The 13,460-nt window shown below is 51.3% G+C and overlaps 1 protein-coding gene across 3 annotated transcripts in view; it reads right to left on the bottom strand.

Annotated features, from left to right (window-relative positions):
• Positions 1 to 5,939: 5,939 nt before the first annotated feature.
• Positions 5,940 to 13,460, bottom strand: part of sh3bp5lb (SH3-binding domain protein 5-like, b) — a 33,281-nt gene continuing 25,760 nt past the window's right edge. For all 3 annotated transcript variants that reach the window (XM_072259162.1, XM_072259161.1, XM_072259160.1), the window contains 5 exons: positions 12,441 to 12,503; positions 10,945 to 11,073; positions 9,512 to 9,673; positions 8,403 to 8,576; positions 5,940 to 7,980 (listed from right to left, as the gene is read on the bottom strand). In XM_072259162.1, coding sequence (XP_072115263.1) covers positions 7,552 to 7,980; positions 8,403 to 8,576; positions 9,512 to 9,673; positions 10,945 to 11,073; positions 12,441 to 12,503 — 957 coding nt within the window. In that variant the 3' untranslated portion in view covers positions 5,940 to 7,551. The remainder of the gene's footprint in view (positions 7,981 to 8,402; positions 8,577 to 9,511; positions 9,674 to 10,944; positions 11,074 to 12,440; positions 12,504 to 13,460) is intronic.

Below are 13,460 nucleotides of genomic sequence, written 5' to 3'. Positions count from 1 at the left end.
TGAGTGTCCTATCAACACAGACCCCAAGATCTTGCTGATCCTCCACACTGCCAAGAGTCTTACCATTTATATTATATTCTGTCCTCAAATTTGACCTACCAAAATGAACCACTTCACAGTTACCTGGGTTGAACTCCATCTGTCATTACTCAGCCCAGTTCTGCATCCTTATCAATGACCCGCTGTAACCTCTGACAACCCTCCAGACCATCCACAACACCCCCAACTTTTGTGTCATCAAAATACATTGTGTTTTTTTTTCCCCCAAGGAGCAAGTGTTAAAAACAAGAGGGTATCGGTTTTAAGAATTGAACTTCATGCCAAGGGTGGTGCATATTTGGAACAAGCTTCCAGAAATAGTGATCAAAGTGGGTAAATTAGCAACAATTAAAAGCTATTTCGATAAATAAGTGCTCTGATGAAAGGCCTCTGCCTGAAACATCCACTCTTTATTCCGCTCTGTACATACTGACCTGCTGAGCTGCTGCAGCATTGTGTGTGTGTTACTCTGAGGTTTCAGCATCTGCAGAATCTCCTGTGTTTAGCTCAGTACTTGGGTAGGGGAGGTTTGGAGGTCTAAGGGCTAAACACTGTCTAGCTCACACTAGCTTCCACAGCATCGAGGACATCTTCAAGGAGCGATGCCTCAAAAAGGCAGCAACTGTCCTTAAGGACCCACCACCCCTCCTTCACCCAGGACATGTCCTCTTCTCATTGCTACCATCAGGGAGGAGATACAGGAGCCTGGAGGTACACACTCAACATTTTAAAAAAAGCTTCTTCCTCACCACCATCAGATTTCTGAACGGAAATGAACCCATGTACACTACCTTTTTCCCCTTTTTGCACTATTTATTCAATTGAAGTATAGGTTTATATCTTATTGTAATTTGTATTTTTTTATTATTATGTCTTGCAATGTACTGTTGCCGCAAACCAACATCTATCGCGACATATGCCAGTGGTATTAAATCTGATTCTGACTGGACAAGTTGGGGCAAAAGGCCTGTTTCGATGCTTTCTGTCTATTTGCTTACAAAGAACCGTGCAACAATGGAACAGGACCTTTGGCTCACAGTGTCTGTGCTGAACCGGTGAATTAAACTAAGTCTCTTCTGCCTTCACATGATCCACATCCCTCATTTCCTTGCACGAGTCATATCACCATCATATCAGCTCCCACCACCACCCCTGGCTCTGCATATCTCCATTACCCCTCTCACCTGTTTGGCAGGTCATCAAAAGTCTCCAGCAAGTTTCTACAGATGTACAGTGGAGAGCATTCTGACTGGTTGCATCATCGCCTGGTGTGGAGGCTCCAGTGCAGAGGGTTGTAGCCTCAACCAGCTCCATCACGGACACAAGCCTTCCCACCAGAGGACATCTTCAAAAGTCAATTCCTCAAGGAGGCTACACCCATCGTGAAAGACCCTCATCATCCAGCACATGCCCGCTCCTCATTACTACCATCAGGGGCCTGAAGACCCACACTCAACATCATAGGATCAGCTTCTTCCCTGCCGCCATTAGACTTCTGAAGAGCCTATAAAGCCATGAACAGCCATGCTGGAATAGTGGAGCAGAATCGATGGGCTGAATGGCCTAATTCTGCTCCAATGTATTATAGTCTAACATGACCTCATCATCCCTTTATTTTGCACTAATTATTTATTTTTGTTATTATAGTAATTTGTTACGCCTCCACTGCACTACTACCGCAAAACAATACATTTCACGACTAATCATCAGTGATAATAAATCTTATTAACTCATACATAATGAGAACACATACAGTCCTGATGAAGGGTCTCAGTCTAAAATGTCAACTGTTTAATTCCTCTCCGTAGATGCCGCCTGACCTGCTGAGTTCCTGCACCATTTTGTATGTGTTACTCTGGATTTCCGGCAACGGCAGAATCTCTTCCGTTTTGTATAAAGTCATAGAAAACTACTAAACAGAAACAGGCCCTTCAGCTCATCTGATCCATGCCGAGACATTTAAACTGCCTTGTCTTATCGACCTACACCTGGACCACAGCCCTCCCATCTATGTACCTGTCCAAACTTCTCTTAAATATTGAAGTCGAAATCACATCCACCACTTGTGCTAGAGCTCGTTGCACACACTCACCACCCTCTGAGTGAAGAAGTTTCCCCTCATGTTCCCCATAAACATTTCACCTTTTACCCTTAACCCACGACTTCTAGCTGTAGTCTCACCCAATCTCAGTGGAACAAGCCTGCTTGCATTTACCCTATCTACACTCCTCATAATTTTGCATACCTCTATCAAATCTCCCCACAATATTCTACATTCCAAGTAATAACTATAACCTATTCAATCTTTCCTTATAACTCAAGTCCTCCAGTCCCAGCAACATCCCTGTAAATTTTCTCTCTAAGCTTCCAACCTTATTTACATCTTTCCCGTAGGTAGGTAATCAAAATTGCACACAATACTCCAAATTAGGCCCCACCAACATTTCATACAACTTCAACGTAACATCCTATCTCTTGTACACAATACACTGATTTCTGAAGGCCAATGTACCAAAAGCATTCTCTATGATCTATCTATCTGTGATGAATTATAGACCTGTATTCCCAGATCCTTTGTTCTACTGCTCACTGTGTAAGACCAATCCTGGTTGGTCCTCCAGAAGTGCAACACCTCACACTTCTCTGCACACTCCATCTGCCATTTTTCCAGCTGGTCCAGATTAGATCCCGCTGCAAGCTTTGGTCGTCTTCCTCGCTGTCCACTACACCCCCAATCTTGGTGTCATCCACAAATTTGCTGATCCAGTTAATCACATTACCTTCCAGATTGTTGATATAGATGACAAACAACAATGGACCCAGCACTGATCTCTGTGGCACTCCACGAGTCACAGGCCTCCATTCAGAGAGGCAACGACTGATTCCCACTCTCTGGCTTCCCACCCAAAGCCAATGTCTAATCCAGTTTACTACCTTCTTGACAGACCCCCCGTTCAGGACCTTGTCAAATGCTTTGCTGGAAGTCCATATAGACAACATCCACTGCCTTTTTTTCATCAATGTTCCTGGTAACTTCCTCAAAAAATTCTATAAGATTCATTAGTCACAACCTACCACAGACAAAGCCATGCTGACTATCCCTAATCAGTCCTTGTTTATCTAAGTACTTGTATATCCAGTCCTTTAGAATGCCCTACAATAACTTTCCCACTATTGATGTCAGGCTCACTGGCCTATAATTTCCTGGTTTATTCTTGGAGCCTTTCTTAAAACAGCGGAACAACAGTCCTGTCAAAGGGTTTCGGCCCAAAACATTGACTGCGCTCTTTTCCTAGATGCTGCCTGGCTTACTGAGTTCCTTCAGCATTTTGTGTGTGTTGCTCAAACAACATTTGCCATCTTTCAATCCTCTGGTACCTCAGCTGTCACTAAGAATGATTTAAATATATATATCTCTATTAGGGCCCCTGCAATTTCTGCACTTGCCTCCCACAGGAATTGAGGGTACATCTTGTCAGGCCCTGGGGATTTGTCCATCCTAATTTGCCTCAAGACAGTAAAGACCTCCTTGTCTGTAATATGTACAGAGTCCATGACCTTGCTGCTGTTTTGCCTCACTTCTATAGACTGTGCCTATCCTGCCGATGCAAAAATTCCATTTAAGATCTCCCCCATCTCCTTTGGCTCTATGCATAGATTACCATTCTGATCTTCCAGAGGATCAATTTTGTCCCTTGCAATCCTTTTGCTCTGAACGTATCCACACAAGCTCTTAGGATTCTTCTTTGTCGTCTGTGAGAGCAAACTCAAGCCTTCCTCTGGCCCTCCTGATTTATCTCTTAAGTGTTCCCTTGCATTTTTTTTTAATGCTCAAGTACCTCATTTGTTCCTTCCTGCTGCTACTTGCTATGCACCTCCTTTGTTTTTCTTAACCAGGGCCGCAATCTCTCTTGAAAACCAAGGTTCCCTAAACTTGTTACCTGTTTTATTCTGACAGGAATGTACAAACTCTGCACTCTCAAAATTTCACTTTTGAAGGCCTCCAACTTTCCAAGTACACCTTTGCCAGAAAACCACCTGTCCCAATCCACACTTGTCAGATCCTTTCTGACACCATCAAAATTGGCCTTTCTCCAATTTAGAATCCTAACCGAGGACCAGACCTAACTTTTACCATAATTACCTTGAATCTAATGGCACTGCAGTTACTCATGTTCCTCTGCACGAACTTCTGTCACGTGCTCTGACTCATTCCCTAATAGATCAAGTATCACACACTCTTTCGTTGGGACTTCTACATACTGATTAAGGAAACTTTCCTGAACACATTTGACAAACTCTATCCCATCCAGTCCCTTTACAATATAGGAGACCCAGTCAATATGTGGAAAGTTAAAATCACCTACCATCACATTCTTGAACTTCTTGCAAGTCTGCAATCTCTCTACAAATTTGCTCCTCTAAATCCCGTGGACTGTTGGGTGGACAATAATATAATCCCATTAACGGGATCATACCTTTCTTACTCCTCAGTTCCACGAGTTCTCCCATCTGTCTCGACCGAGCACTGCTGTGACATTTTTCCTGACTATTAATGATGCCTCTCCCCTCGGTCAACAGAACCCCAGAATATTGGACTGCCAGTCCTGCCCCTCCTGCAATCAGGTCTCACTCATGGCTACAATGTCATAATTCCATGCCCTGAGCTCATCTGCCTTTCCTACAATAGATCTTGCATTGAAATAAATGCAGCTCAGGACATTAATCCCACCATGCTTGATCTTTTGATTCCTGACTTTGTCTGAGATCTTACCAACATCCGCCACCACAACCTCTCCACTTTCTGTTCTGGCACTCCGGTTCATGTCCCCCTGCAACTCTAGTTTAAACCGCACCGTGCAGCTCTAACAAACCTTCCCGCCAGGATATTAGTCCTCTTTCAGTTTAGGTACAAACTGTCTCTTCTTCCTCCCTCCTCACCAATTCCTTAGCCACGTGTTAAATGGTACGATCTGGCCTCACTAGCACGTGGCACAGAAAGCAATCCTGAGATCACAGCCCTGGAGGTCCGGTCCTTCAACTTGGCATCTAACTCCCTGAACTCACTTTGCAGAACCCTGTCCCTCTTCCTAACCATGTCATCACGACCTCTGGTGCTCACCCTCCCACTTAAGAATGCTGAGGACTTGATAGAGACGTCCCTGGCTCCGACACCCAGCAGGCAACACACCATCCAGGAATCTCGGCCTTGTCCACAGAACTTCCTTTCTGTTCCCCCCAGCGAATCCCCTTTCACCACATCTTGCCTCTTCTACCCCCTTCCCTTTCCGAGCCACAGTCAGACTCAGTGCCAGAGTCCTGACTGCTGTGACTTTCCTCTCCTGGGTCATCCTCTCCCCCGCAATAGTTGTGTTGACAATAAGCCTGATTCTGATGCCAGGAGGAACACCTATTTCTGGCTCCCCATAATTTCATGAACTTCTATCAGGTCTCCAATCAGCCTCTGATGCTCCACAGAAAACAACCCACCTTGGTTTGACCTCTCCTTCCGGCTCCTACCTTCTAAACTAGGAAAACTCACACAAAATGCCGGAGGAACTCAGCAGGTCAGGCAGTATCTATTGAGAGGAACAACAACCTGCTGAAGAAGGGTCTTGACCTGAAATGTCGGTGGTTTATTCCCCTCTGTGGGTGCTGCCCGACCTGCAGAGTTCCTCTGGCATTTTGCATGTGTGTTGACGTGGATCTCCATCACCTGCAGAATCTGTTGTTCAGCATCCTGCTAACCATCTTCCGGACCTTTTCCAAAGCTTCCGCGTCACAAGAGCAGCTTTGCCCTCCAAACACCTACACTCCCCCACCCCCCCCCACCCTCCCAATAACATCCGTGGAGCTGTAGTCCTGGCAGGGACCCAGGAGAACGAAGGAATGGCGAGAGATTTGGCGCAGAAATTACAATTTTATTTACTGCAGAACCTACTTCCCAGTCACCAGGAAGTGTTATTGAAAAGTTAGCAACACTGGGAGAGACCAGTCATCCTGAAGGTGTGTTGAGGCTGCTCTCTCTCTCTCTCTCTTTCTCTCTCTCTACAGAGAGAGGGATGAACTGAGATGGATTGGCCAATGTGTACAGATATAAAAACAAGTCTGTAATAAATACATCCCAGATACATGGGCAGCCCTGCAGTCATCAGACCAGGTTCCCTGAGCACCAGGTCCATCGTGCATGGGATTACCAGACCAGGGGGGGTTCCAAAGCGGACGGATCTTCAATGCAGATCGAATGCCTCTCCTTCCACAAGGGGATGCTGGATGGGCACTCTGGGGCAAGGGAGGTGCGAGAGGACATGAAGAGAAGGGAGGCTCACACTGACCAGAGCACCAGAGCAGCACATCGATGAGTGAGCGTGTGCAAGGGGGAATGGGGAAGGAAATTCTTCTGTACCCGGGCTGAGATACACAGGCTGTGCGGACTCTGGCTGAGGTACAGAGGGTGTGCAGAGTCTGGGTGATCTGCCCAGGCTGAGACACAGAGTCTGGAAACACTGGGGATTTACGGGGCTGAGATACAGAGAGTCTGGAAACACTGGGGATTTACGGGGCTGAGATACAGAGAGTCTGGAAACACTGGGGATTTACGGGGCTGAGGTACAGAGGGTGTGGAAACACCGGGGATTTACGGGGCTGAGATACAGAGGGTCTGGAAACACTGGGGATTTACGGGGCTGAGATACAGAGGGTCTGGAAACACTGGGGATTTACGGGGCTGAGGTACAGAGGGTCTGGAACCACTGGGGATTTATGGGGCTGAGGTACAGAGGGTGTGGAAACACTGGGGATTTACGGGGCTGAGATACAGAGGGTGTGGAAACACTGGGCAATTTCTCCCAGCTGGGCTTGCCACTCATGGGCGAGGTACACTGGGGTCCCAGTGGTAACACAGTGATGAATCCAGGCTGAGATAAAGAGAGCGTGGAAGCACTGGGCGACTTCCCCTGGCTGAGACACAGTGAGAAAAATCACTGGGTGATTTATCCAGCTGACACAAGGGAGGAAACACTGGGTGACACAGAGAGAGGGGCAATATGGTGCGATTCACTCGGGCAGGACAGGAGATTGGTAAACCTCTGCGTAATGTGCCGGAGGCCAGCGACAGTGAAAGAGAAACCCCTGGATTAAGTACCCATGACAAGAAAAAGATGTGGGGTGGGGAGACATCCCTGGATTATTTGCCATGCCTCAGTCATACACTCCTGCATCCCTATGGAGTAGAGTACAGCCTCCTGGCAGGTTATCTCACAGGGAGTGACCATGGTCCACAGACACCCTGTGGACAGATTCCAGGAGGGCTCCTGGAGGTACAGTACAGTCCTGGGTATGCGGACCCCGGGCTCCCACCACTAGCCCCCTACACCCTGACCTTTATGGCCAACGTCTCCAATGCCCCTGTGCAGGTGGATGTAGGACGCCCTGGGAGGCGAGTACCTGGGGCCAGTGGAGGGGGTGGTGGGGGAGGAGACAGGAACTGCCCACCCCTCCCAGACCAGCGGGCTACAGGCTGACGCTGCGGTGGTGCCTGTAGAGGAAGGTGGAGTGAGTGCTGCGTGTCGTCTCGGGCTCCGTCTCGTCACTGTCCAGGCTGGTGGCATCTGATAGCTCCTCTAGGTGCTCCACCGAGTCGAACTTCTGCAGGTCGGAGGCGATGGTCTGGAAGCTAAGGACGGACAGGGTATCAGAGGCAGGGCCCTCGGCTCCCAGTGGGGTGAGGGCCGAGGCCTCCTGCACCTCCCTATCCCCCTCCTCCGGCTGGGCCGGGCTAGACTCGGCGCCCACGGGCGAGGCGCGCCGGGGTGCCACAGCCCGCAGGCGCCGGGCGTGGATCTGCTCACTGATCTGTTCCAGGTTCCTGAGGGCCACCGAGTATCGAGTCTTGGCCTGGGACACCCGCTGCTCCAGGGACGTCACCCGGGACTTGTGCTCCTGGGGGCGGGGGGGGGGGGAGAGCGAGAATTAGTGAGGGGGAGAGTGAGGCGATGGGGTAGGAGTGTCAGTGGGAATGGAACGGAAAAGATTATAGCACACAAGCTAGATCGATCAGAGGGAGGGAGGGTCAGTGAGGGGCGGGACGGAGTAGTGGGTAGGACACCGTCTGATCCAGGAATATCACTGGACTGGTGTTGTCGTCAGAAGGATGAAGAGACGGGAGCGGGAGGTGTGGTGGAGGGGAAGGTCAGTGAGTGAGAGGAAGGGATGGAGGGAGGGAGAGGTGTAGAGGAGGAGAGGGTAGGGACCGTGGGAGTGGCAGGAGGGCAGAGGAAAGGAGGGAGCAGAGGCGAGGATGGAGTGTGAAATGCACTGGGATGTAGGGTAACGAAAGGAGGGGATTCAAGGACAGACAGTACCTCCAGAATCTGGTTGAACTGGGCCTTGAGCTCGAAGTAGGGCTTGGATTTGAGGATGAGCCTCTTGAGGGCCTTCTGCAGCTGCTGGACACGGCCCTCGGCCTGCTGGCACTGCTGCGTCACCCGCTGGTGCTCCCGCTCACTCCTCAGGCGCTCCTCCTCCGCCTCGTTCACCTGGTGAGGGCGGATGGGGAGCAACGGGTGAATAACAATCACAATCAAACACCAGCTTGGGAGGACGCCTCACCGAGCTGCTGTCACTTTGCACGGGCGAAGTCCGCCTGTCCCCGTGGACCCCGTGCACCATTCTGGGTTTGGTCACAACCCCAGGCACTTCGCATCCACCCAGGGGCACGGCTCTAGGCTCCTAGCACCCACCAACAGGCCCTTCGGCTTACGATGTTGCGCCAAACTTTTAACCTATTCCAGGATCAATCTAACCCTACCAGCTCACATAACCCATCTTTTTCCTTTCATCCGTGTGCCTCTACTTCCACAGAAGGCTCAGGGAATTTGCTAAGTCCCCAAAGACCCGGACCAGGTTTTTCAGAAATGCGTAGGAAGCATCCTACCTTGGTGCCTTCCATCTTTGCTCTGCAAGGAATCGCAGAGAGCTGTGGACTCAGCCCAGTGCATCATGCAAACCAGCCTCTCTGCCTCTCTTCCATGGACTCTGTCTGCACCTCCTGCTACCTCGTGAAAACAGCCCACCCCCAACGTAGTCTCTCCTCCCCTCTCCCATCGGGCAGAAGATACAAAAGCCTAAAAGCACGTACCACCAGGCTCAAGGACAGTTCCAAACACTGTTATTAAACTCTTGAATGGACCTCTTGCACGATAAAACAATGAACTTCTGATGTCCTAATCTATTTCATGGCACCAGGGTGCGTGGGCTGCCCCCAGCACATCCTCGGGCGGTTCTGGTTGTTAACCATTTCACCGTACGTTTTGATGACCAGCACACACGATAAATAAATAAATCTGAATGCAGGGGATCCCAAACAGGGCCATGGGGGAGGGGGAGGGTCAACACAGGACAGGGGGGGCGGGGGGGGAGGTGTCTCAGGATGATGGCAAGACTCTGAGCCAGGGGTGCGGGGCTGGTTTACCTTCGAGGTGGCGTGGTTCAGCATCTCCTGCCAAGTGGGGTCCAGCCGGTTCCGGTCAGCCATCAGACCCTGCTCGGCCACGTACACCATCTCGCGGGCGGCGTTGTGCATGCTGACTGCCCTCTCGTATCGCAGGGCTGCCTTCTGCGTCTCCTGTTGGGCCTTCAACGGAAAATGTGAAGATCAGATTTCCTCTTAAAAATCACAACGTACGGCGAAACATACAGTCAATTGTGACGTTTGGGTGAACGGCCAACACGGTCTGACGATGTGCTGAGACAGCCCACAGGCCTCGCCACACATTCCCACAACTCACTAGCCCTAACCTGTGCTACCTGTGACTGCAAACGTCTCCCATGGGTGCTCCTGTTTCCTCACACATCCCGCACACGTGTCCCAAGGGAGCTGCCAAGGTGGGTTTACTGGCAGCAGTAAATTCTCCCCCTGGCATGTGGGTGGGTGGTCGGATCTGGGGCGAGTTGATGGGGACGTGGGGATAATAAAATGAAAATTTTAATGCAACAATGGATGGTCAGCACAGATTAGTTGGGACGAAAGGCCTGTTTCCATGCTATTTTTCTATGGACTCGGCAATGCACACTTCACGCGAGGTGGATCTGCGGAGTGGTGCTCAGCAGAGGGAGGAGCTGGTCAGTGAGACGCGGAACTGGGAAACAGTTCCCCACCCCCACAGTGCTGGGCTGTAACGTCAAACCCAACCACCACTGCCCGCACTCCCGTATTGGCCAGCGCCCAGCAGCAACTCCAGGGTGCTGCCACCACTCTGCGAAAGGGGCTCATGGCACCCTGGGGTGCTAATTCCCACAGGTCGTCCTCCTCTGGATATTGACGCTCACCCGGAGAGAAAAACAAGCAGAAGATGATGTCGGGAGTAACCCTCGGCAAAGGGATCCCCTCCACCCCAGTGAGACTCAATCCCCTTGGCAAAGCGTCGCGCACCCCGGGGAGACTCGGACCCTCAGGACAGGGACCCCCCCTCCCCACCCCACCCGGGGAGAATCAATCCCCTTGGCAGAGCGTCGCACACCCCGGGGAGACTCGGTCCCTCAGGACAGGGACCCCCCCCCTTCCCACCCCAGTGATACCCAATCCCCTTGGCAGAGCGTCGCACACCCCAGGGAGACTCAATCCCTTGGGACAGGGACACCCCCTCCCCACCCCGGGGAGAATCAATCCCCTTGGCAGAGCGTCGCGCACCCCAGGGAGACTCAGTCCCTCAGGACAGGGACACCCCCTCCCTACCCCACCCCAGTGAGAATCAATCCCCTTGGGACAGGTCCCCCTACCCCGGGGTGTTCAATCACCTCGCCAGAGGGACCTCACCCCAGTAAGAGCCAATCCCCTCGGCGGAGGGCTCTCCCCCCACACCAGAGTCACCTCTGAACACGAGTGTCCTGGCTCAGAAACCTCACCTCCTTGGCCTGCCGCCGAGCCTCATAGTACGGGCGAGCCTTCTCAATGCAGCTGCCCAGCTGGGAGCCCTGGGCATTCAGCTTCCTGGCGGATTCCGAGAGGATTTTCCGGTAAGTGTTCCTGGCCTCCTATGGAAGACGTATACATATACACGTTTGTCTGGCTGTGTTTTTCCATGCCTGTATCTGCAAGGACGGAGTCTCTAATCCACAGTATTGCCCAGTAGGCTCTGGGGCCGATTGAGAGGTGATCCCAGTGGGCTTGGGGGGCAGGGGTCTGGACTATATATGCATATTGTGCGTCGTTGTACATTACTGACATTCAACAGGAGCTTGTATGGGTGAGAACTGTTCATCGAGCCGCAGTGTCGCAGGGGCGTCAGGCCTCTGTTACTCCATGAATGTGTTCCTGTGTGTGACTGTCGGTAATGCGTTTTGCACCTTGACCCCATAGCAACGCTGTCTCATTTGCCTGTGTTCATGAGTATTTATGTATGGCTGGATGACAATTGAACTAGAATTGAATTGAGTACTGTCCACATGCAGGTAGCTGTGGAAAGAGAACATAACATCCAAGGGTAACACAAAAGTGTTTCGGGACCATAGGGCCCTGAGAGGAATAAACATGATCCTTGATGAGGATGGGAATCTGTTGGCTTAGTCTGTGCTGGTCATGATTTGTCTAGGTTTTGTTTACAATATGATCATACATTAGGACAGCAGTGTTCTGAATTTATAATCAATTATTCTTGTAGAAGTAAGGGCAGGGACAGTATGGGTTACACACAGAGTAAAGCTTCCCCCCACACTGACCCCTCACACACTTCCAGGGCAGGAAGAGCACAGGTTACACACGGGGTAAAACTCTCCCTACACTGGCCCCTCACACACTTCCAGGACAGTAACATCATGGGTTGCACACAGGGTAAAGCTCCCCAACACTGGCCTGTTCCAGGGCAGGAAGAGCACGGGTTACACACGGGGTAAAACTCTCCCTACACTGGCCCCTCACAAACCTCCCATGCCGTACATAGGGTAAAAGCTCCCTGATGCCAGAAGCATGTTCCCAGAGACTGCGGGTCCAGGAACAGGGTCCAAGGTAAAGGAGTAAATTATTTTTAAACTGAGATGAGGAGACATTTCTCATCCCGGGGACTGGTAAGCCTGTGGAAAACTTGAGAACAGGAAGCCATATCATTACGTACATTCAGAAAGGCACTGGAAATATTTCTTAGTGGAAGGGATACGAGGAGAGAGCTTGGGTGGGATGGCAGAGACTTTTAAGCCACTCTGCTATTTCAAGGGGCCTGGTGGTAGGGGGCAGCACAGGGGATCCAGGTGCACATCTACAAGATGGCTGCCTTGCTCCCAAGGGTCAGGCTCTGAGCTCAGCTGAGAGCGCTCCTGCCAGGATTGTGCGCTGGAACACGGCAGCTGTCTCCCTGGGGGGGTGGGCAGTGGCTGGAGGACGGAGGGCGGAGGGAGGACACACTTACGTCCAGCTGTAGCTCCAGCTTGTTGATCTCCTCGCTGGCCTGGTTCAGCTGTTCCAGCTCCTCCTGCAGACAGGAGGACAAACTGCGTCAGTGCCCACCGCGGTCCACCCAATCCGTCACCCTCACAAACGGGCATGCAGACTCACACACGTGAAAACGTCCTGGCATGCAGAATTACACATACGCGCGCACGGAAAGAGGCAGCCCGCACGGTCACCGGGCAAACGTACCAAAGCGGCAGGAAGTGCATACGGGTCGCGGGTGCTGTAAAGCGTTGTGTTAACCTCTACGCTAACCTAACGCTCACGATGCCCAGTGTCTGCCGAATCTTCTGTGTAGCAGATGACTGACACTGACCCTCCAACTAACAACATCGATGCTCTGCACAGACCTCCTCCTCCATCTCTCCCACTGATCCCACATCCTGGCACCCCACTATTTTCCCTGACCCCCCCAGGCCCCCAGCGCTCACCCAGGACATTTCTGATCAGTGTCCTTCATGCACGTGACACCTCCCCACACCCACCCCCATCCCCAGTCAGTCACAGCTTCTCTCCTGCAATATTTATTCCTTTCTACACAGGGCTCTGGCCCCAACAGTCCAATTAGTACAAGTGATTCTATCTATGCCACTGTTCACAGTGTGCGCTGCCCTGGACACTGGACTCTCACGTCTACTCAGCTACCGGCCACCCGTTTCCACGCTCCAACACTTAACCCTTTCACCCACCGCTCCCCGGTCAGTCGAACCCGGCCTGTAGCCAGGGGAGTCAGAGGGCACCACAGCACAGAAACAGGTCCTTCGGCCCATCTGTGCCGAACTGTTACTCTGCCTGGTCCCACTGGCCCACAGTCGTACTTGAACAAATTTCTCTTCAATGTTGTAATTGTACCCGCACCCATCACTTCCGCTGGCAGCTCATTTCACACTCACACCCACCCTCCGAGCAAAGAAGCTCCCCCTCAGGGTCCCCTAAATATTTCACCTTTCACCCTTAACCTGCAGCCTCCAGGTCATTA

This window comes from Mobula birostris, chromosome 5 (assembly GCF_030028105.1).
Source record: "Mobula birostris isolate sMobBir1 chromosome 5, sMobBir1.hap1, whole genome shotgun sequence".
NCBI classification, from domain to species: domain Eukaryota; kingdom Metazoa; phylum Chordata; class Chondrichthyes; order Myliobatiformes; family Myliobatidae; genus Mobula; species Mobula birostris.
This window is presented reverse-complemented; position numbering and strand designations above follow the sequence as displayed.